The sequence below is a fragment of the Tenrec ecaudatus genome, chromosome X (genome assembly GCF_050624435.1).
Source record: "Tenrec ecaudatus isolate mTenEca1 chromosome X, mTenEca1.hap1, whole genome shotgun sequence".
In the NCBI taxonomy this organism is placed as follows: domain Eukaryota; kingdom Metazoa; phylum Chordata; class Mammalia; order Afrosoricida; family Tenrecidae; genus Tenrec; species Tenrec ecaudatus.
The window spans coordinates 111,748,510-111,772,615 of NC_134548.1; the positions used below are offsets into that span (position 1 = coordinate 111,748,510).

At 46.7% G+C, this 24,106-nt stretch overlaps 1 protein-coding gene across 1 annotated transcript; it reads left to right on the forward strand.

Moving 5' to 3' along the window:
- The first annotated feature begins 15,470 nt into the window (after nucleotides 1-15,470).
- On the forward strand, nucleotides 15,471-19,727 carry LOC142433646 (nuclear RNA export factor 1-like). Its single transcript, XM_075538434.1, has 13 exons — nucleotides 15,471-15,551; nucleotides 15,842-15,940; nucleotides 16,049-16,112; nucleotides 16,261-16,349; nucleotides 16,459-16,566; nucleotides 16,732-16,841; nucleotides 17,028-17,103; nucleotides 17,435-17,503; nucleotides 17,589-17,644; nucleotides 17,772-17,879; nucleotides 17,972-18,030; nucleotides 18,137-18,252; nucleotides 19,515-19,727. Exons 1-13 carry the CDS (start codon nucleotides 15,471-15,473, stop codon nucleotides 19,725-19,727), a joined length of 1,248 nt encoding a protein of 415 aa, XP_075394549.1.
- The last annotated feature ends 4,379 nt before the right edge of the window (nucleotides 19,728-24,106 follow it).

Genomic DNA, 24,106 nt, shown 5'->3' on the forward strand with positions numbered 1-24,106 from the left:
AAGATCACAGGCTACTTGTTGGAAAGTCTTGTGTATCCAATAGTGGTGGAAACATCTTAGTACTGGCCTGGGTCTCCACCTGACTCCTCTGGGTTCAAGGCTCTGGCTGCCATCAACATAGCTCCATGTGGCTTGTCAACAGGAATGTCTAACTGGGAGTATGCATGTGTCCCACCTCCAGTGAGCTAGTTGTCTCCTTAGCACACCTAATGAGGTCATCAAGCTAAACTTTACCACTTGACTCTTAACAGTCTCAAATTCACAACAGATTATGTAACTAACACATGTATGAAGCACTTTTGTACATATGTTGCCATCATCATGTCCAAAATGTTTTCTTTCTACTGAAGCCCATGGTATCATCTCCCTTTTTAACCCTCCCTCCTCCATGCTCCCACCCACCCTTGTGAACCCTTGATAAATTATTAATTATTTTTATTTTCATATTTTACACATCTGCTGTCTCCCCTCACCCAGGTTGGTATTGTTCCTCCCCCACCCCGAGAGGTGTTGTACCTTGATCATTGCAATCAGGTCCCCTTTTCTCCCCCTTCTGTCACCACCTTCCCTCTACCCTCATGATATTGCTACTTCATTACTGGTTCTCAGGGGTTTATCTGTCCTTAATTCATTTCTGATGAAAGCTCTTATCTGTACCAGTGTACATGCTATATTCTAGCCAGATTTTTAAAGAAAGAACTGGGGTCATGATGGGGAGTAGAAAGCATAAAATTATTAGAGGAATGTTATGTGTTTCGATGATGCTATATTAAACACTGGCTGACTTGTCCCTTCCTCGTGACCCTTCTGTGAGTGGATATTCAATTGTCTACAGATGGGCTCTGGGTCTCCATTCTGAACTCCCTCATTTGCATCAGATTAATTGTTTGAGGTCTTCTGATAACTGATATGTGATCCCATCAACACCTCATAATCGCACGTGTTGGTGTGCTTTTTCCATGTGGGCTTTGTTGCTTCCCTGCAAGATGGATTCCTGTATAACTTCAAGCATTTCTGGCCCCAGGCTCTCTATCATGTAATAGCTGGGCACCGTCAACTTTCTTCACCACAATAGGTTCCGCAACCGTTTCATCTTCCGCGATTGTGTCAGAAAGGTGGTCATCATAAAATCCCAAGATATTAGAACAAAGCATTCTTGCATTGAGGGAGGACTTGAGTAGAGACCCAATGTTGGTCTGCTACATTAGTACTTAAAATGCAAATATATGTACATAGACCTATATCCCTATTGTTATGTATTAATATATTTGCATATGTATATGCCTGTGTTTATACCTCTATAGATGGCTTTTACATCCTAGTTCTATCCTCTATTTCTTTTTACTTTTGTCTTCTTCCACTATTATGTACGAACTTCATTCTGCTGTCTGTACTTCCTTCTGGTTACATTGCATTTGATCAAACCCCACTATAGATTTTAGATCTCTTGCTTTTCCCTTCTCCCTCCCTCGGTTTTATGGCTCTCCTTACTTTTCCCCAACCTCCTCTTCTCCTCTCTACCTCAGAAACATCAGTCCTGTTATTTTCTCTTTTTCAAAATACTTTTATTGGGGACACTTTCATCTCTTATCACAATCCATACATTCCTCCAAAATGTCAAGCACATATGCTGCCATCATCTTTTTCAAAGAATTCTCTTCCCAATTGAGCCCCTGATATCACCTCCCCATTTCTTCCCCCTCCCTCCCCCACCCACCCACCCACCCTTACGAACACATGATAAGTTATAGATTATTTTCTCCATACCTTATATCGTCCTCCATCTCCCGTCACCCACTTTTCCATTATTCATCCCCCTGGGAGGTGGTTTAGTTTGATCCTTGTGATTGATTCCTCCTTTCTCCCTTCACCCTTCCCTAATCCTCCTGGTATCTCTATTCTCCTTGTTGGCCCTGAAGAATTTATCTATCGCAGATTCCCTGTGTTGTGGGTTCTCATCTGTAGCAATGTGCCTGCTCTGGCGCAATCTGACTTGTAAGGTAGAATTGAGGTCATGATTGGGGGGGAAGGAAGCATCAAAGAGCTAGAGGAAAGTTGTGTGTTTCACTGGTGCTCTACTGTATCCTAACTGGCTCATCTCTTCCCTGTAACTCCTCTGTGAGGGGATGTCCAATTGTCCACAATGGGCATAGAGTCTCCACTCCATGCCCTACCTCATTCATATTGAATATGGTTTTATTCTGGGTCTTTGATGCCTGATCCAAACACCTCATGATCAAGCAGGCTGGTGTGCTTCTTCCATGTGGGCTTTGTTGCTTCTGAGCTAGATGGCTGCTTGTTTATCTTCAAGCCTTTAAGACCCCAGACACTATCATCTTTTGATAGCCAGGCACCATCAGATTTCTATGTACTCATATCTGTATGGCAAGAATTAAGATTGCAGATGGACATTCTGTGATGCTGACCTTCCTGACACAATCACTGAAGACAAAATAGGTGCATAAGCAGTCCTGTTATTTTCTACTCAGGATTGTTTATCCTGCCTAGCTTATATGGAAAGGCATGAAAAGAAAAGCAGGAGAGAGAGAATCATCTATGAATAATTCCAGTTCTGTCTGCTCACTGCTATGAATGATTTCTAATTGGATCTGATGCTGTGCCAAGTACTTCCCCCCAAACTCAAAGTCTATTTTCAGAATTACTTGGTGATTTTGTTGCTTTGCACCCCTTGCTGCTCTGTTGTCTCCCTTCCGGTCACACCTTGGTTTGGGGGGTCAGACCGGGCACAATTAGCACACTGTGTCTCCCGTACTGCCCCTGTAACACTGTCGGTTACTAATGGGTGTTGTGTCTTGTGGTGGGGCCAACCCTAGGGTCCTCTCTGTGAACTGGTTGCTCTGAGCGGGAATGTTTTCCTGGAAGCTTCGTGGGTCAGGATGCTTCTCTCTCTCCCACACCCTTTCCTCCCTCTTAGTTTGCTCCCATGTGATCTGGGAAGACCTGTCACTCTCCCTGGCTGTACCTTGACTGCTGCCTTCTGTAGTGCATTTTTCTGGGGAAAGTGGCCTATGTAGCCAGGATAAGGGCAAGACCAGCCTTTCAGCCCCTCTGTTAGGTCTCTGCTTCATGCCAGTATGTTGTCTTCAAGGCTTAGAAGTTGAGGTCTGGGCCTAGAGCCAGTTTTTGGCTTGGCTGTGGCCTTCAGCTCCTGTGGCCTTTTTCTGTTTTGTAATGTGAAAATCCTATGGTGTGCTCTCGGGGTTCTGATTTCTATCTTGTTATGTTGATATTATGTTAATGGACTAGATTTCTGGTGGCTTACATTCTAAGTTACAGAAAGCAACACTGCCTGGGATTTAAAAGCGTTTTAATCTCTCTCTCAATCTCTCTCTCTCTCTCTCTCTCTCTCTCTCTCTCTCTCTCTCTCTCTCTCTCTCTCTTTCTCTCTGTGCGTGTGATGGGCTTGTGGGATGCTCTGATATCAAGGCAATGCTGGGCTGTTCTCCAGGAAAAAGTGACCAGAGTAGCTGATTGGTTTGGGGCTGACTGGATCTGAATTCACCCCCAGCTTCACATCTATGTCGTTTCAATTTCTCTCCTGCACACCTCTGCAGACTGTGCTCCAGGGATCTGCCATGTGTCATGGGTAAATATCCGAGGGGCTATTCCATTGCTGCAAAATAGTGTTTAATTATCTATCCTTACACACACTTGCAGGAGTGGAGCCAGGGAGAGATGGAAAGATGTTGGCCAATGTAGTCACTTCCTTCCTGGCTGTGGAGGGGAGATGCAAAGCCCAATAAAGCAGGAACATGGAGGATGGCAAAGAGAGAAAATCTGGTGTGAGGTCCTGAGGCTATTTCACCGAGGCTCTCTGAGAGCTTGAAATTGTGGTCACCTTTAGGCAGCAGCCTGGGAAAACTACCACATGATATGGGTCTCGGATCTTGGGTGCAAGAACGGGTGGCAGGCACCATCCTGCTGGACCTGGTGGGGATTAGTGGAACCCACAGGCACAGGCAGTGAACTTATAGCCTTTCAGGGGTTCTCAAAATGCGCAGAGGGTGAAAACTGCAGGGGTAGTACTGAACCAGACACTAGTACATGGAATCTATTTTTAGCACCCAGACTCCCAATATTGGCTTCTTTAACTCTTAATTTTCTGATGTAACAACAGGAGCATCGGGCAAATGATCCTCCCTGGATGCCATCTTCAAACATCGGGTTTGCAGCTCTTACAGTATGTATACACTGAACCAGTACATTTTCAGAGTGGTTGTACTATTCCATAATCCCTCAACTTGTTTATAAGAGGTCTGATTCTTCTATATCCTTGCTAGCTCTTGTTCGAATCAGCCTTTTTCTATTTTAGTGCCTTATCAACTTACGGATTTAATTTGCACTTCTCTAATGACTCATGATGTCATATGTCTTTTCATATGTGGGTTTGCCATCCATATGTCTTTGAGGAAGAACATGTGCAAATCCTTTGCCGTCTCTACATATTTTGTAGTTTCCTTATTGTTGATGTGTAAGAAGTTTTAGATATTGAGCTGTCTCCAGGTCCCTCACCAGATATGTTATATAAACATCTTCTGCCAATTTGTGAGTGAATATTAATGTTCTCATTAAATATATATTGGAGAGTAGAAAATTTAAATTTTAATATAGACAACTTTATTTTTTGTTTCCAATGGTGTTTTATGAGATGTTTCTGTTACAATGAAGTCAGTAATATTTTCTCCTCTATTTACTTCTAAAAGTTGTATTACTGATTTCGGTTTCAAAATTTAGGTCTATGACTGATTTTAGTGCATTTTTGTAAATGGTGTAAGTTTGGATCAAAGTTCATTTCTCACAAACCCTTTCAAAGTAAAAAGTGTATGAAAGCTAAACCTGAATGTTTTAATGCATTCAAACATTGCCCATCCCATTCCAAACCATTTTGTTCATCACACAAGGTGACCAGCTTCATTACTCTATATGCATAATTTATCAATTTGATACTGGTGCTCTTTAGGCCATTGCTCTCCAACCTTTACCACGTCATGTAAGCATAGAAAAGACTATCGTATCAGTACATTCGTATACAGACGAGTCAGTCTCCTTGCTGGCAACATTCCCCAAGACTCTAGCTGTCTGCATTCCCACTGCAACCATTCTGAGCACCAAGGAATGCAACGTCGCTGGCTGTTGGGCACTGGATTGCGAGCCGGGGCTAGTTTGCCCTTAGGTTCCTAACTCCAACCAAATGACCAACTGGAAACCTTCAGATAAATGCATGGCAGCTGGATGGACAGGAAGTTTACAATGGAAAAACAAGTATGGAGAGGGGAAGGAGACCACAAGTCCGGGGGACCACAAATGCATGTCTGTTGGTAGGAAAATAGGGAAAACTGACTCCCAACTTGGGGTGGGGTGGGGGAGATGACTCAAAATATTTTGGGGGATCCTAGGGGGGGTAGTGTCTTTGGTGGTATGCAGCAAACGAGCCACAGTGACACAGGTTTCTGGGTGCATCCTCTAGACCCAGGCTGGGAGGTTGAGCACTGGTACACTGAAACCTGGATCTTCATGCTCCAGAGGCTGCATCAGTGAGATACAATGCAGTAACCCCACTATGTGAATTTGACTCTACCCCACACATACTTGTAACCTGAGGATTTAAAACAAAGAGTACATGGTGTCAGAGGAAGCAGTTGACGGCCGTATCAAGATCATTGAATTCTTGGTAAGTGTACATAGTCTTGCTCTATAACTGCCTGATATGCTGTATATATAATTCCGACACATCTGTGACTGCCATTCTCAGTGATTATTATTGTAAACTTCCCTGAAAAGTAGCCTCCATTGTTAGATGGTTCCCGGCTATCACATAAAGTGGGATCTGAGATCTTAAAGGCTTGTCTCCAAAAAAGCAACCATCTGAGTGAGATGTCAACTATGTCCACATGGTAGAAGCACTCCATCATCAGTCACCAAAGGATTATAAATCATAGAAATCAACAGAGGGCATAGTATCTGAGCCTAAAACATGAGAACCCAGCTTGCAGAAGCCTGTGATGACAGTGGGAGCCCATGGTACATTTGTGGGATCTACATAGGAAAGATTCCTCTAGTGATTTCCCTCTATGCATAATAGAGGGTTTGGAAGAAACCATGGTTACCAAATAGAGTGCATTGGAGAGATGACTATAGGACATCAAAATGATAAGCCTAACTTGTATAGTTAAAAACTTGACACTTCATGGCCCCTCTGATGCTTGTTGAGTCTGATCTGGTTTTCAACATTCTTCTTTTCATATATATTAGAGTTTATCTCTGATGTATTTCCTAATTGGGGGTAGCCCTCTTCAACTTTTGTTATATGTTTTTCGGTGTGTGAGACTCAGAATTGGTGAACCTATAGGGACAGTAAGTAGAATAGGGGTGACTGGCGTGTGGGGTACAGTGCTGGTGGGGTAGCCAGTGACAGGGACAAAATATCAAGGAGTCCACGAAGAAAAAGAATATTTGGAAACGGATTGTGGTAGCAATTATACAGTGCTGCTTGATGTGATTGAACTATGGAATGATTTATGTATTAACTCCCGGTTAATAATAAATTAAAAGGTAAAAAACAGATGTATGTGCCTCTACCCTCTAGCCAGAGGCAAGGACCATGAACAGCTTTTCTACCAGATAGAGAGCATTGTGAACTTGATGATGATGATCATTTTATCCCTACACATTTACTTTCCTTTTGTTTTTTATTGTTACTGTTGGGTTTCCCATTAGGTGAAGCACAGAACTAGTAGATGCATAGAGATAATAATTGATTTAAAGATTTAAAGGGGATGTAGGAGGGTAGAAGATAGGGAGGGTGAGGTGATTTGCAGAGCGACCAATGAATGGGGGAGGCAGGAGCACTATAACTGAGTGTGACTACACAGCTCATATTAAAGTGATTTAACCATGGAAGTACATGCTACGTGAATGCTGTATCAGAAAACCAAGAGAAAAAAAGCAACTAAACTTGACTGATGGTTACCATAGGTGATGGGGAAAGAGTTGTTGGGTAGTAGACATTGCGCTTATGATAATGGTGGTAGAAAAAAATGAAAAAGGATACCAACAGTGCCTGTACAGCACAAAGGGTATAGTCAATGACACTGAAATATACAAGTAGATGCTGTGCAAATGGAGAATGTGCCGTTGTTTATATGTTCACCACAATTAGAAAAATAATAATTAAGTGAGTAACAATGATTACCAGGACGAAGAAAATGTTCTAGAATTGAGTCTAATGACAATTGTACAACTCTTGATGTGATTGAATTATTGAATTGCATGACATGTACATAGTGATAATAAAACTGATTCTGAAAAAGATTCCAGTGAATCTAGTTTGGGGATTTCTCAGTTTTGCCAATGCACTGGGTATCAAGTGAGCCACCCGAGGGGAAGCAAGAACAAGGATCTCACAACTACCAAGAAAAAAAAACCCTTCGCAGAGCAGTTGTTTTGGCTCCAGATTCCTGCACACAAAGGTGTTGGCAGCAGAGGTGGAAGCAGAGGCAACAACAGCAGCAGCACAGGCGTTGAAACTGAGAGCACTGAAACCCGGGCAGAGGGCTGCAGCCTCCTAGCCCAGAGAATGGGTAACACTTCTGCCATAAAGATGACTTGCTGAGCGTGTGTGTTTGTCAATCCATCTGAGAGAAAGGCATTTTGTAATTCTTCCTGAGAATGGGGATATGTGTCTGAGAGAGGCCCAGAGAGAAGTGAGCCTATGGGCCAACCGGAGAAGCGGCTGTTGTGACCAGTCAACTGTTGTCTCCTGATCATTTCTGACACTGTTCCCAAAACCACTGCTGTCAAGCCTATTCTGACTCACAGGGACCCTACATAAGGTCCCCATGGCTCTACAATCTTTACCATTGGAGAAATAATCCTCATTCTCCTGAGGGGTGACTTGTGGTTTGGAATTGCTGGCCTGATGGATAGCAGTCCAATACTCAACCCATTACGCCCTCACTGTTCCTTTGTAACCTACTGGTTTGTTTCTCTAATTAACCTTGTAATTGTAAGTACAGCCTGAGTGCACTGTGGCCACTGTTACAGATTTTTGAACCCTGCAGAAAGGCTGAGTGCCCTGAGGGGGACAGAAGGAGTAAGACTGTTGGTATCAGGATCCATTAGAGAAGGTTGGAGGATGGAGGCATGTCAAACTTCTGCATCAATGGAAATGGCATTGGGCTGATGGGTTTGATCCTTGTTCCCCCTTGTGATGTCAAAGGAGGTCAGACAGAGTCAGCAGTCATGCATGTACTGGCCCACTTATAACCCCTCCCCAGAGAGCAGAGATCCAAAGGAGGGGATTCCAGAGCTGAGGAGCCACCGTTATTCTCCAGCAGCTTTTGGTATTATTATTTCCATTAGGCATGTTGGCTAAGAGGTTTTTGCAGCTGTTTCTCTTTACCTTGAGTGGTTGCAGAAATCTCTTAATGGTTGGAAATTGGCATGTGTGAGGTATGAATGTAGGAGGGTTGGAGGAGATCAAAAATCAGATGGAATGCATGAAGATCAATATATTAGGAATTAGTGGACTGAAATGAGTTGGTATTGGTCATATTGAATCATGAAAACTTTATTTACTATGGTGGGAAGAACACAATCAAGAGGACTGACGGGCCATTCATTGTCAGAAAGGGGATTGCAAAATCAGCCATGAAGTACAGTGTTGCTGTTGATCAGAGAATATCTATCGCCTTTAAGGAGATCCAGTTAATACTACGATCATTCTACTTGACAGAGCAACCACAAAAGCTAGTGACGAAGACATTTAGGAATTCTACCAATGCTTTTAGCTTGAAATGGATCAGACATGCGTTCAAGATGAATTGATAGACATCGAGGATTAGAATGTGAAAGCTGGAGCCAAAGAGGAAGGAGCAGTAGCTGCACAATATGGACTTGATGGCAGAAAGTAAGGTGGAGGTTACGTAATTGAATTTTGCAAAATCAATGGTTTGTTCCTAGCAAATAACTGTTCTCAACAGAACAAAAGGTGATTGTATGCTTGGACTTTCCATATGATATACACAGAAAGAAAAGTGACTACATATGAGGGAAGACATGCAGGAGAAGCTCAATATTAGCTGTTAAAACAAGACCAATGGTCAATTGTGGAACAAATCATCCATTGTGTTTCGGTAAGTTCAGGATAAAGCTGAAAAAATGGAAAAAAGTCACCGAGAGCCAAAATGCAACCTTGAGTCTATCCCACCTGAATTTCTTGAACATGCCAAGAACATATAGGACACATTGAACACTAAATGACAGAAGACCTGAGGAGCTGTAGGAGAACACCAAGACCATCACCCACGACCAAAGCAAAGGTCATAAAAAGATAGGAGAGAAAGAAAAGATCAAAGCGTGTGTCAGAAGAGCATCGGAAACTTGCCCTTAAATGGAAAGTAGCTAGGTTGATAAACAAATGAAAGAGAAACTGAAATCAAGGAGCCCAACAGTAAATTGCAAGTGACAGCTTGAGAAGATAAAGTCAAGTATTATAATGAAATGTACAAGCACATAGATGAAGAAAACCAAAGGGGAACACCACGCTCACTCAACATGCCTGAAACTGAAAGAACCCAGAAAAAATGCAAGGCTCAAGTTGGAATCTTAAAAGATTACATAGCAAGATATTGAATGCTTTAGGAGATGTCAATTGAAATTGGAAGAATTTATAGAGACAATGTACCTCAAATAAGCAGTGGACATTGCACTATTTCAGAAAGCAGCGTATAATCAAGACCCAATGTTGCTGTAGGAAAAGTTCAAACTTCCCTGAAGGCAATAGTAAAAAACAAGGCTTTAGAAATTGATGGAATAACCATTGAAATGTTCCAGCAGGCAAAAATAGCACAGAGAGCACTCACTCATCTTTGACAGGAATTTTGGAAGACAGCTTCTTGGACCACTGACCGAAAGACATCCATATTTGTACCCATTCTAAAGAAAGGTGACCCAACACAGTGCTCAAACTAAGAACGAGATCGTGGCTATCACAAGGCAGTAAATTTTTGCTTAAGATCATCCAACAATGGTTGCATCACGACATTGACACGGAACTGCCAGAAGTTTCAGATGGATTCAGAAGACGACTTGCAAGAAGGGATATCATTGCTAATGTCAGATGGATCTTGGCTCAAAGTAGAGAATATCAGAAAGATGTATACTCGTGTTTCATTTACGGTACAAAGGCATGTGACTGTGGGAACCACAATCAACTCTGGATAACCTGGAGAAGAAAGGAAATTTCAGAACCCTTCCCTGTGCTCACGCGAAACTTGCATGTGGATCACGAGGAAGTTGTAGGAAGAGAACAAGGGAATACTGCATGTTTTAACATTAGGAAAGGTGTGCGTCAGCTAGGGTGGTATCTTCTTACCATCCTTGTTCAATCTGTATGCTGAACAAATCATCAGAGAACCTGGATTATATGAAGAAGAATGTGGAATCAGAATAGGAGGAAGGCCTATTAACAACTTGCTGTATGCAGAGGAATCGGCCTTGCTTGCTCAAAGTGAAAAGGAATTGAAGCACTTGGTGATGAAGATCAGGAATAGTAGCTCTCTGAGGGCACTACAGCTCGGTATAAAGAAGAAAATCCTTACAACTAGACGCATATGTAACCACAGGATGAATGGATAAAAGGCTGTATTTCTCAAGGAATTTTTCTTACTTGATCCACAATCAATGCTCATGGCAGCAGAGGTCAAAAGGTAAAGACATAATGCATTGTGCAAATCTGCCGCATAGGATCTCTTCAGAGTATTGAAGAGCAAGGATGTTACTTTGAGGACTGACGTGTGACTGACTCATGTCATGGCAATCTCCACTGCATCATAGGCCTGTGAATGTTGCATATTTAATAAGGAAAACCGGAGATGAATCAATGCATTTGAATTGGGGTGCTGGAGAAGAATGTTGAAAGTACCACCGACTGCTAGAAGGACAGACCAATGCATGCCTGGAAGAAGTCAGGCCAGAGTGCTCCCTAGAGACAGATATCTGACTTCCCTCACATACTGTGGACATGTTGTCAGGAAAGACCAGTCCCTATAGAAGGCATCATATTTGGTAAATTGGCAGGGAGTCCAGAGGCAGGGAGACCCTCCCTCAACAAGATGGATTGGCACAGGGGCTGCATTATTGGGTCAGGCATAGGAACAATTGTGAGGCTGACATAGGACCCTTCAGTGTTTCCCTCTGTTGTGCATAGGTTCACTATGGGTCAGAATCAACGCAATGGCACCTCACATTTGTTGAGAGAGGAAAACTCTAAAATGTTAATTAAAAAATCAGTATATATATATTTTAATGAATTCTCATGAATGTGTGCGTTTTGCAAAATTTTCTCAATGTATTTTATTTGAAAATATACAATGGTCAAACTCATTGTTTATTTGTTTGTGCTTCTGTCTTTTACTTCCCACACTGAAATGTTGGCACATTATATCATGCATATTTAATTTTTCCTCACTCAGGATCTGAACTCTCTTAGGAAGCAAAAGTTGTTTCCAGGGACTGATAATTTCCAAAAAAATTCTGATTAACATAGAGCCACCCAGTCATTGGTCTTCCCCTGTCCTTTACACAGTGTCATTTTCTGAGACATTCAGAGCTAAAAAACTGCCTATAACCATTAGAAGGAATCCAGACACACCCATCCCCACCCACACACGCAAAAACACATGCACACATATATGAAAACGGCTTGCCTGTTGCCCCCACCCCACCCCCATCTTATCACATGTAACTCTCAAAGGGTGTCATTTCCCTTATATATTCGATTTTGAAATTATATATGTATGTATTGTTTCTGGAATGTCTCCAGTTATTTCCTTCCAGTCTTTCATTTACTTCGCCATGATTACAATAAGCCCATACAGTGCACCAAGACGGGTGGACAGCAATGTGTGGGAGGGGCATGGCCATTCGTGGAGCTCAGCTCAGCTCTGCGATCCCAGGCAGCACGTGAGCTCTGTCCTGCAGCCACGCAGCCTCAGGAGCCTCCGAGACGGGGTGGTCGGGCGGACACCAGGCCCCCGCGAGGTCCATGTGCACCTACATGGGCCTCACAGCAAGTTCAGCGCCCGCACGGAGCAGGGACGCAGGGTCCCGTGGGTCTGCAGAAGGGGGAACCCAGCGAAGCACAGCAGAGGCACGGTGATCAGCGGCGTGACCTTGCTTCCGGCATGTTTAGCCACGACGGCCTGAACCCAGGCTGCCTGGTTGTCCTGTCCACTGCCCCTGGGGGCGGGTGGAGGGGGGGGGCACGGCTTGGGAGGAAATCCGTGCCGGGCGGGTGGCACAGGTAGGGGGCAGTAAGAGCAGCCCGCGAAGGCTCCTCTAGGTCCCGAGTGGCTCCTCTCTATGATCTCGGGAAGAGCTTTCCTGTGGGGACGCCATCTTGCCGGGCGGCTCAGTGAGGCGGAGGCGTCGAGCAGGTTCGTGGACGGCTCTGGGCTTCCTGAAGAGCCCGCTCTGAGCGACCCCAGCCCCGGGCTCCACACCCCACCGTGCTCTTCGGGACATCCCAGGGAGGACAGTGGGGACGTGTTCCTGGCCGCACGCTGCACCATGGGTGAGTCCATCAGCCCGGGAATCTCGGTGCAGAGGGGGGAGGGGCACTCTCGACGCGACTCCCCTCGATCCTTGAAAGCACCGGATCCTGTCCACGTGGGGTGGGCAGGTGACTTGTCAGTAGCATTGGGATGGGGGCTGATGGACACTGCAGGGGAACCTCTCTCTGTGGTTCATCCTGGCTCCGGGAACGTCCTTCTCCAGTTGAGGAGAAAGGCCAGGGTCCACTGGTTTTCCGCTTGGGAGTGAGGAAGGTACCCATGGTTTTCCATGTGGGGAATTTAGCGTCTTGGGGTTAGTATTGCAAGTTTACAAAGCGACTAGCAACCCACCTAGCCCTTGAATCCTCACCACAGCCATGCAAGATAGATTGTAATCCCTCAAGGGATTGGTCTGAGAGAGAGTTGGGGCTTTCCTCGCCTGTAAACAGATGCAGTCTCAGATACTCACAGGGGCACCTCTGCCAGTCCTATGGGGTCCTTTTGAGTTGGGATTGACTGCATGGCAGTGAGTTCGGTTTTATAAGGTGTTACAGGCTTGTTGGCAGTGCTTGGGGGTGTGAAGAATCACCAGCTGGGCTGCTCACTCCAAGTTCACCAGTTCCAAACCATCAGCCTCTCTGGGGGAGAAAGGTGAGGTTTTCTTCTCTCATAATGAGTTACCGTCCAGGAAACCCACAGGGGCAGTTCTCCTGTTCTCTATCTGGTTCTTGTCAATCACAATGGACTCTGACAGTGAGAGGCTTCTTTATTGGCCCAGCATACGACCTGTGAGATAATATTCCACCACGTTTGGTTTTTAATGAGCCATGCTGTATGTCAATGAAGCAAATTTTATTATTCACACTGCTTAAACCTTCGCCATCTAACAGACTCAACTCTGGGAGTTTTATCTTTTATTGCAAATATCCCCCATGGTTGCGGACATGCCAAGTCCTACATTTGCCGCTGTGTTTGTGGAGGATATTCTGTTTTCTATGCTGAGATGGACATATTTGGAGGTCCTTTATCAATATTTTAATCAGGCCAAAAAGAAAACTTTGATCATAATAGAAACTCCCTCTTTTCTCAAGTGATGAATCGGCTCAAGGTAGTTTTCTTTGGCTTTCTAGAATGGGGTTTGAACAATTTGGTGTCTTGAGGTGCTTTTGTAAATTCCTCTGCCATGGTCTCCTCAGGTAACCGTCATATTCCGGGCGCTTGCTTTCTAGACTGTAATTGACTGTGTGTGAGATGCATGGACTATTCCCCTCTAACAAGCCCCTGACCTGCTTGCATATTCTCCACCATTTTATCTCTTCAGGATTCATTTTGTCTGTTTTCTTCAGATCTCTCATTCCTTAAAATCTTCATACAAAACATGCAAATTCCCTGTCAGCCTTGAACTGTAGCATTAAACATTCAGAGAACGTCTTCTAACTCCTTCACAAGAAAAGAGGGAGGTCAGGGTAAGAGATGATATGCAATGTTCCGAGGCCACCCAGACAGGGATCAGATGAGTAGGAAGGACCTTCCTGGATCCTCTGCTCACACCTTCTGCTCTGGGTTTGCTCTCCCTTGGGCTACAAACACTGCCCACCTCTCAGATCCCCTGAAGTGGAACCACAGAGGACTGTTTCAGCCTTGGTAGTCCGGGGGTAAATTTCTGTTTACAGTATGCAAATCAGTGATGTTTCTCTACCATACTTGTTCCAACGCCCACCCCTGGACTTCTGGCATTACCATGATTGATGGGTTGTTTCTAATTTCAGGGGACAAACACAAAGTTGATGTTTCTCTACCATCAGCAAGATGCAGGTGTATTCGGAGAAGGAGAGTTCCCATCTACTATGAGCAAGCCAGTCCTAGCGTTGATCAGTTACCCCTCCAGGGGCAAGGTGACCACGTGGCAAGGAGGCATGCCCGGGTCAGGTCTGGAGTACGATAGTAAGTGACCACGGTGGCAAGCATGATCCAATGGAATATGTGACACTCGATTTCACGTTCCCATTCCTCTTCTACCCTACAACAGGGTAGGATGAAGAATGCTAGGACAAGATTAATGGTTGAGCAAACATTATGATAACCTTCTGTCTCTTTATCACCATAGCACCCCCTATCGCATCCCATCTTACAAGCAGGGAGACACATATCAAACAGACTTAACTCAAGGTGATATGGATAGAGAGAGAAAAGATCCGGAGGCAGGAATGGAGGAGAACAGACAGGGTGGAAGCACCTGGAGCTTCTCCAAAATCACAGTGAGTGTCCTTGCAAAATGAACATAATGTGCAAGGGAGACGGGGTGTGTTTAATTGTGCTGATCCCATGTGGGGTCAGGGCATACTCTGCTGGAGCACGGCACACAGGAAATGTGTGCTTTTTCTCACAAGATGCCTTCTTCTTGATGCATCTAAAGGCATGTTGGGAGAAGTAATGAAAAGGGACCGGGCAGGAGGCAGCGAGAAAGACAACATCTGTCTACAATGGTGTAAACTGCTCACGAGGAGATGGAGGAACTCCCCCAGCTTGTCCCCAGTGTGGTTCAAACTGAGGGTTGGAGGAGGGGACAGGCCGTGGGCAGAGTCTCCGGAGGCCTTGTCAGAGGGGAGGCGGGGCCTGCATGAGGAAGGCTCTCCCAGAAGCTTAGGAAAGCAGGAGCCTTCTATGAAAATTGAAGATGATTATTTGCAAGAAACCTTGGGAAAATACAGAAACAGTATTAATCACACCCACATATGATACAAACATAAGAAATTGGGACATTGATCTAAGAGTGGAAACTCTATTAAACCTCTGTATAAGGAGCACATGTTTGGATCTCTATTCAGGCTCTATTTCCATCATGATTGTGGCCTCTTCCATCCTTGCAGATGCTCCAAGAATCCATTTAGCATGATGGCTGACTGGTATTGGCTGCTGAATTTGTCCGAGAGTCAAACCAATGTCCCCTTCACTCTGGTACAGGGAGACAAGCAAGTAGGTATAGGACGAGAGGAGGATCCAAGCTGAGCAAGGATTCTGGTCTCCTGTACTCTCCCTGAATGTCCCTGTGCGAAAAGGCAGGCCCCATTCCTCCAGGAGTGTGCCAGCATTGAGCTTGCATTGAAGAACGTCAGAAGCAATATTTGGGATGAGGATATTACATGTCAGGACATAGGCACGGCTAGTTGGGAGCAGTTGGGCAGGCTAAGATGCAAGTGTCTTCCTTGATGTTGTAGTTTAAAGGTCCTGGTATTTACCCACCAAGTCTCTTGCCCTCCTTGCAGGGCCCTCCCTTTGATATCGCCTCCGTGGTGCCCCAGGATCTGTCGAAGGAGATGGAGTCAGAAAACACAAAAATGTTTGAAGGAGTGCCCACTCCAGAGGTGTGTGGACACACTCATACCCAGCATCACTTCTCCCATCTCAGCTCCCATCCTACCATCTGAGGTCCAAGCCACTAATCCCCATTTCTGTCTCTGTACATGACCAAGGTAAAAGGAGATGAGAGCTGCCAGGGAGCTCATGACCTTCCTCAGAAGTTCCACTCAGATACAGGTTTGTGTGAAAGCAGTCATTGTAGGACAGCTGGGGGCAGAGTAGTCTTTGTGGGAGGGGTAGTTAGAGTTAATTTTGGGAAGGGTTGGTGCTCAAGCCAGTTGAGCTGTGCACTTTTATCCACCTGACCCTTTGTCTCCCATTCTAGGAGTGATGCTTCATGGTACTGAAATGAGACTGAATGGTAGAAAGGACACAGCTTCCTCCCTTCAGATTCATCAGGAGAACATGCCCAAAGTGAGGCCTTTATTTTTACTGCTGCTGAGGGTCTCAGGAGGATGGGGCAGCTGGGGTGGAGGGCAGAATTTTCCCGGGTGTCACTTCTTGGAGCCTTTTCTCTCCGCAGATTTTGCCTTACACCTTGAGCAACACTAGCCCCAGTCAGCTGGTGGGCCTGCCCAATGTAGGGAAGAAGGATCCCACCATGCAGAGCAGGAACCTCTTAGAAAATCAGGTGAGAAGCGGTCACAGAGCACACAGGGAAAGGAAGGAGTCAGGGCTCATTATGGTGGGGACAAAAGACAGGTGGTTAGGCGTTTTGTGGGAGATGGTGGACTTGAGAGGGAAGCGCCCTCCTGGTCCACACTCCCTGTTTCATGTTTCCTGCTTTTCATTGCAGATGAAGGCTGAAGAGGAGATGGACACAGGGAAAGGGCTGGAGCCAGAAGAGATGAGTGCGCGCAGAAAGCCTCTGTGCACCATCTCTCCGGATAAGCACAGTAACATGAGGTCAGTTATGCCTCGTGATACCCTGGGGAAGACACAGGCATGGGGCTGGCATCCTCCAGTTCTCTGTCTGGGTGAGTCCCTGGTAGAGTGTGCAGGGTCCTTGAAGGGTATTGACATTGAAAGGTATCACACCATTGAGTGGGAGACACACCCATCAGTGATCCTGTGCAGCTGTACTTGTTTCAGGCAAGCTCTGATTTTGTCTTTTGCCTTGACATTGAACAGTAACCTCCTGGACTTGTTCTCCAAGTTTTTAAGCCTGGTGAGTATATTTCTTTTTCCAGGATCCCTCTGTCTGCTACATAATGCCACCCCAAACCTGCCCTGACTCCCTTAGACCCCGCCCAGGTTAGATGTATGGAACTGCCCCTAATCTCCTTGGGAAGGAAGCCCTCATGGAGAAGCTGATAAAACCTGAGGACTTTCTCAGCAGTTCCCACTAACAGCTCAACTCTCTGGGAAGACCCTGTGATAAACATGCCCCTGGAATCTCTAGGCCCTTTAGCATTTGGCTTTTCCCAGGACCTCTGACCTCTCCTAATTTCCTGTGCCCATGCCAGTCATCTCTGCTGACATCTACTTCCCTTCCCCAGGATGATCAGGAATTTCCCTCGCCTGATTCCTCTGGCATTGGGGATGAGAAGAAGTTAGCTGCCCGCAAGGTGAGGAGGCAGTACCAAGCTGGGCTTGGACTGATGGGTGGGAATGGGATATCAGCTAGAGTCTTGAAGTCCATGTTCGTTCCAGGTGCGTGTCTTTGAATCAGATGCCCTGAAGGATCTAGTCTGGAAGTTCCTGAAGCAGTAAGAACCCCTTTGTGCCCTGAGGCAGCATGCACATTGAGATGGGCCCATATGCCCATTCATAGGCCTGAATATGGTGGGGGCAGTGGGGTCTTTAAGTCTCTAAGGAGCTCTTGCTTCCCCTTAGGTATTACAGTATCTATGATAATGGGGACCGACAGTGTCTCCTAAGTGTTTACCACGACAATGCCTGCTTCTCATTGACTACTCTCTTCAACCCTGGGGGTCAGCCCATGTGAGTATCTCAGACCAGACGACAGCCCTGACCCTGTGACTCCCAGCAGACACTGGTCAGTCCTCCACCTCCTGTTCCTGCTTCCTTCCTAGAGTCAGGTTGGCCAACTATTTCATGGACAACAGGAACTTGAAGGAGCTCAAGGAAATTGGTATGTGAGACTGGAGACTGGATGAGGCAGGAGGTATGAAAGGGTAAATCACAGGGATCTAGTGAGGGAGGCAGCTCTTGACATTTTTTCTCCTCTTTTCCCGCAGGCCCGTGTGTTCAGTTGCTGAAACAAACAAAAAAGGAGGTTGTTGACTTCCTCTGTGTGTTGCCCAGGACCGAGCATGACCTCAGCTCCTTCGTGGTGGACACCTGTATCCATAGGGTAGGCACTGCTGCTGCAAAGAGTCAGAGGGAGTGGACATAGGTGGGAAGGAGAGGGAGCGGGTTCCTGCAAGCCTGAGCTGTTTTTCTCTTTCAGAGAACGATGCTCTGCTTCTCTGTCCGTGGGCAGTTCCAGGAGGGTGAGTGTCTGCCAAATTTCTCCCCCTTGCTCCCCACTGTTGCCACTCCAAGGTCTACAGGCTTCCCTACTCCCGTCCCTTCCCTTTCCCTTTATGGTATCCAGCTCCAACCAGCCCGCACCCCAGCTCATTTTTGACTGACCCGCAGCCCTGTCTGCTAGCTGGTCTGACCACAGCCCAGGTGGAAGAGGCACAGGACATAGAATTTGATGGTTGTCAACAGGCACCCCCACTAGGGCCCCCTGAGGCAACCGTTTACCCTCCTGGTCAACCCATTTCCAAAGGGAGGCTAGTAATTTCCCTCTACCGGCCTAATTTGAAGAATATGGCAAAAGCATTTGTGAAGAGATTGACACAGGAGCTGACACAGAGCGGCAGCTTATCAGTTGGAAGAGATTGCACCTCTTTTGCACACTGAAATGCTGACTGACCAGGGATAGCTGTCCCGGGGTGGCATCCTCAGTTTTCTATGAGATATAAACACCAGGGTTGAGTGTGTAAAGCATGGGGACCCTGACTGGCTGTCCTGTGCTTTGTCCTTGAAGTCGATGGTATGTGTGAGCGTCCTGTCTGCGCCTTCAAGCGGACCTTCCTTTTGAGGACTGGCAGTGATTCCAGGTTCGTGCTGTGTTTCCCATCCAAGGGGCAACTCCCATCCCACACAATGGACACAGGGTGGGATGGTGACACGGGATTCCTCAGGATTTCCACAGGTTTGCTGAATTCCAAAAGGTAGATCCCATGAGCACGCCGGCCTGGTGTGTAGAGTGTAGGCGGTGGCATAGTGACTTCTCACCCCGACACCAGCCATCACTAGCTTTGTCCCTTTGGAATGTTGCATGACACCTCTGGGACTTTGTGTGCGTCTCGGAATATGATGTTTAGCATAACCAGCCGGTTGCCTGTTGTAAAGGTAAAAGCATGTATGAAACTCTCTCTGGGGTGAGGGAAACCTATACGCCCAGTCAAGGGGGCAGACAGCTCTCCAAAGGCAGGTTCATGTGAAGGAAAAGGGTACCAGCCAAAGAGTCAGGGAGACAAGCAGTGTCATGCATGGCAGGAAATTGGTTGTCCATTGTGGGCGGGATTGGTGTTGGGGCTGTGGGATTGTCCATGTGTCTAGCTGTCTGAGGCCCCTCCTTTCTCCAGTATATTCATCATTAATGACCAAATGACTGTGACGGAAGTGAGACCCAAAGATTCCCAGAGTGACTACATCAACTCAATACCCACAGCCTCTTCCAGCTTTGTGCCCTCCACGGCCCAGGTGCAGCAGGAAGCTCGGCAGGCCACCTCTACCAGGTATGGTATGAGCCTCCTACGCTCTCAGAAGTGAGTGTGGCGTGTGTGGGGTTGGGAAGTGCTGAAAAGTGAGTGAAGGAACCTCAGGGAATGCATTTTACTTCTTCATGCCACACTGGACCTCATTCCCACTGTGTGCCTATTGAGCCACCTAGTGGTTTACAACAGGTCCTCAGGCCTCTTGACGTTCATGGACCATGTGCCTTTATGGACAGACACATGTGTCTAGGAGTTTCCCCCTTACAAACCGTTTTGTCACAAGAACTGCTTGAAGGCAGGTTTCGGATGCACAGCTTGGTAAGCCACCTTATGTGCTCGGTGTTTCCAGTTTGTCCTCGTGTGTGTAGCCTGACCTTCCTCAATGCCAGCTACCTCCATGAGATGCACTAGGGTCACACCAGGCCTCATAGATTTTTGCTGTGTTCACAACCAAGTCTTGGAATATAGGCCAAGTGAGCAGAGACAAGGCTGCCTGGGGATGACACTCAGGTGTCCTGGCTCTGAGGATGCCCTGACTCCTCTCTTCCCTCTCTCCAGCCACTGAATGAGCTCTCAGAAGGTACTTGCCTGAAGGGGCGCACAGACCTTACAAGGGAAACTCCAAAGGAACCAAGGTTCTTGTCATCTTCATCATGCTTCTGGATATCCCTCTTCTGTGCAACCCAACTTCTATAACTTTCAAAAATAAAGAGTGATGTTGTTTGTTTGTGAAATCCCTGCAGTGTGCATTTCAGTTGTGCATTATCAGTTGTGCATTTCAGTTGTGCCTGGTAGATTACATTCTGCAGGGGCTGCTGCTACAATTAAGCATTAGATCCTCTGCAGGGAAAAGGAAGTATAATAAGAAGTGGGATGAGCAGGTCAGGGAATGATTCACTATAGGACTGACATTGAGCTGATTTTCAAATAACAAGACGGAAGTTCATAGTATCTCAGTACTGTGCACAAAACGCACACCCACGGCAGTGGTCCAGAGGTGTGAACAAGCGTGGGGTGTGTATGGCAACGTTTGGCTGAAAGGGAATAACCATTCGGAAGGCAGTGGTCAGTAATCAGGTTGGTGTGGTAGGAGGGGCCAGATCACAGGAGGCCTCGTGGGCCATGGTTTGGGCTTTGTGGTTTCTTTCTATGATGGATGTCATCAGGGAGTTCATAAAGAAATGGGTGCAATTGTCCACTTTTCTCCACATCTTTCTGTGAATGCGGGCTGGAGATAGCCTGAAGGACAGTAAGTCGGAAGAAGTCTATGAGGTAAGACAGTACAGTAATCATACAGGTGAGACGTCCCTTAGCCTAGATGGTGAGCAGGTTTGTTAGCGAATGCAAGAATCAGCATAGATGTGGACAATCTGACACCCGGCTTCCCTGTTGCCATGAGGAAGAGTCAGGCCTAGGCTCCATCCTTTGCTACCTATTCTGACACCAACTCTTCCTCCCACGCTGCGCTTCATATGCAGGGTTTCATAATTGATTGGAATGGTCACTCAGGACTCACAGACATTACTTAAAATTAAGATTTTTAGAAATCTTTTTATTGGGGGCTCATACAACTCTTACCACAACCTATACATACATACATACATACATGTGTCGAGCACATTTGTACATTTGTTGCCATCATCATTTCCAAAGAATTTTCTTTCTGCTTGAGCCTTTGGTCCTCATTAATTTCTATCCCTCCCTCACGAACCCTTGTTAATTTGTGAATTATTATTTATTTCATGTCATACACTGACCGATGTCTCCCTTCACCCATTTTTTCCTACTGCCTTTCCCCTGGGAGGAGGTTATAGGTAGATCATTGTCATTAGTTCCCCCTTCCTCACCCCATCGTCCCCTTACCATCCTGAAATTGCTACTCTCAATGTGGGTCCTGAGGGTTTTATAGGCCCTGGATTACCTGTGTTTCTATCTCTTATCTATACCTGTGTACATGCTCTGGTCTAGCTGGGTTTGTAAGGTAGACCTGGGAAATGATAGTGGGCGGACATTGGTGGTGTGGGTGGGGAGGAGAAGTATTAAAGAACTAGAGGAAAGTTTTACGTTTCCTTGTTGTTATACTGCACCCTGATTGGCTCCCTTCTTCCCTGTGACCCTTCAGTGAGGGGATGTCCAATTGTCTACAGATTGGCTTTGGGTATTCACTCTCTACTGCCCCTCGTTCACAATAATATGATTTTTTGTTCTGTGTCTTTGATGCCTGATACTTGATTCCATTGTCACCTCATGAGCACACAGGCTGCTGTGCTCCCTCCGTATGGATTTTGTTGCTGCTCAGCTAGATGGATGCTTGTTTATTTTCAAGCCTTTAAAACCCCAAAGGCTATATATTTTTGAAAGCTAGGCACCATCAGCTTTCTTCACCACATTTGCATATGCAACGCTTTTGTCTTCAGCAATTGTTTCAGTGGGTTTTTTTTAATGATGTCTATAAGGGACTAAATGTCAGAATAAGCAAACAATAAGGATATAGACATTGGTCTCATCAGCCAGCAGCCAAGTTTCTCTCTGGTTCTCAGAATCTGCCACATGATGCCTTGGGCTTCTCCTACATGAGCCATGAAACCAGCCTGCCTGAGAAGGTCCCTCACAATTGTCTACACTGCTCCTTTGGGTTTTCTTGCCACCGTCTTTGATACATCTCATCTCAGAGGCCTTTGCCACTTCAGTTTTTATATCTGCCCACCTAAGGTCCTAATTGTTTCATTCTGTGTGGCTACCTTAAAGATGGCACATCTTACTGATCAGTGGGTAGAACAAAAAGCTACCAATCCCCTTTATTAGTGCTACACTGTCCCCCCTTGTGTGATCCCATCTGATCATTTGGAATGAGGTACAGGCATGAGTAGAAACGGCATATTAAGAAATTTCATAATGACTTCTGGGAAGATGGCAGACCAGGGGATCCGAATACTCTGAGAGCTCTCGAACAATGCAGGTTTGGTGTCCAGGTAGCAGAGTGGTAAAGGTCTGATGAATGAAATATCCCCTTGGAACAGAACGCCAAGCACACCCCACACATTTGTCCTGAGCCGGGGCCTCATGCAGGACCGATTTGTGGGACATCTTGGGACACTGGGCTGCTGCCATCGCAGCTGTGACTAGCTATAGCCCCACTCCATACCCACACTGGGACCCCGAGCCCAGAGTCGCTTGTCTGCTTTGCTGAGACATATGCAGCGGTCGCATCACCCCCTACAGCAGCGGCCCACTGGCGGGACCCCACAAGGAGAGAAGCTTCCCTTTCCTGCAGCTCCCCTCCCCACAGGGCAGCGGTCTGCCCTTGGGCCTGCGTCCCTCCCCCCATTCATCCGAGGCCAGTGTAACTGACCTCCAGGCTATGGGGGCTACCTGGGAGACCCCCATGGGGGACCATGCACCCACATTGCTGCCTGGAATCTCTACAACAGCACCCTGTTTGCCCGGCCCCTGACCCACCCCCCAGCCCATCAGCTTAGCGCTTGCTCCACTCCCAGCCCATGAACCTGCACTGAACTCTTCCCGCCTGTGCGGCCTACAACTGGAGTCACATCCAGCTTCTATCCCAGACAGCATTTCCTCATCAGGAGCCACTTCAGGCTGGCCTGTGTTATCGCGGAAATCCAGGCCCGTGGCCTGAGCCACTAGACTTGCCTGCCACAGGACGCCCCTTCCAACTCTGACAGAGCCAGATGGAAGAGTGGGCACTCCTACCTACTGGGAGTGCGAGCAACAAGGCTTTGCACTACTGCTGGAGTGGCTTTTGCCATCCAAGGTGCGCTCTGGGGATTCCAGCGGCCAGTGGCTCTGAGCTCTGAGCCTGCTGCGGGTGCATTCCTCTGAGCGCGGATGGCAAGCGCCATTGCCACTGTTTCCTGCCAGAGCCACCGCTGTCCCAACCAGCTCAGATCACAGCACTGCGGAGCCTGCCACTCACAGGGGAGGAGGCTTAAGCAATAAATGTCCCCGCCTGCTAGGGAGCCTAGGACGCAGTTTTGTGGTCCCCGCAGGAACCGTCTGTGTGCCCCGCCTGGCTCTCACCATTGCGGTGGACTTCAGGGTCCCCAGCGCCAACTCCTAAGCCTGCCCCATCCTTTCCCAGCTGGCATAGGAGGTAGACACTGCTGCCTGTGCCTCTCTCAGCACTCATTTCAGCCCCAGCCTGTTGCAGGAGGCTCTCCCCTGTGGGGCTGTCGCCGCCTGTGTAGCCTCTGCCCACAAGCTCAAATCTACAGGCCTGTTCTGACCTGGGCATGCTTGCTGATCTGAAGAGCATTTTCCAACCACAGAGACCGCTCTGGAGCCCAGATCAGCACCACGTCCTGTCCATGGCTGAGAGGCCTCGTACACCTCTGCCTTCTATTAGGCATCACTAGAATTTGGAGGGAAAAAAGGGGGGAAATTTAAATATGTATACATATTTTATCTCATGCT

What these genes read in the sequence shown, in the direction of transcription:
- LOC142433646 (XM_075538434.1), top strand. Translation starts at nt 15,471, where the DNA reads ATGGCTGACTGGTATTGGCTGCTGAATTTGTCCGAGAGTCAAACCAAT. An exon ending in TGGTACAGGGAGACAAGCAA is followed by an intron (nt 15,552 to 15,841) that starts GTAGGTATAGGA and finishes CCCTCCTTGCAG; the next exon opens with GGCCCTCCCTTTGATATCGC. An exon ending in GAAGGAGCTCAAGGAAATTG is followed by an intron (nt 18,031 to 18,136) that starts GTATGTGAGACT and finishes CTTTTCCCGCAG; the next exon opens with GCCCGTGTGTTCAGTTGCTG.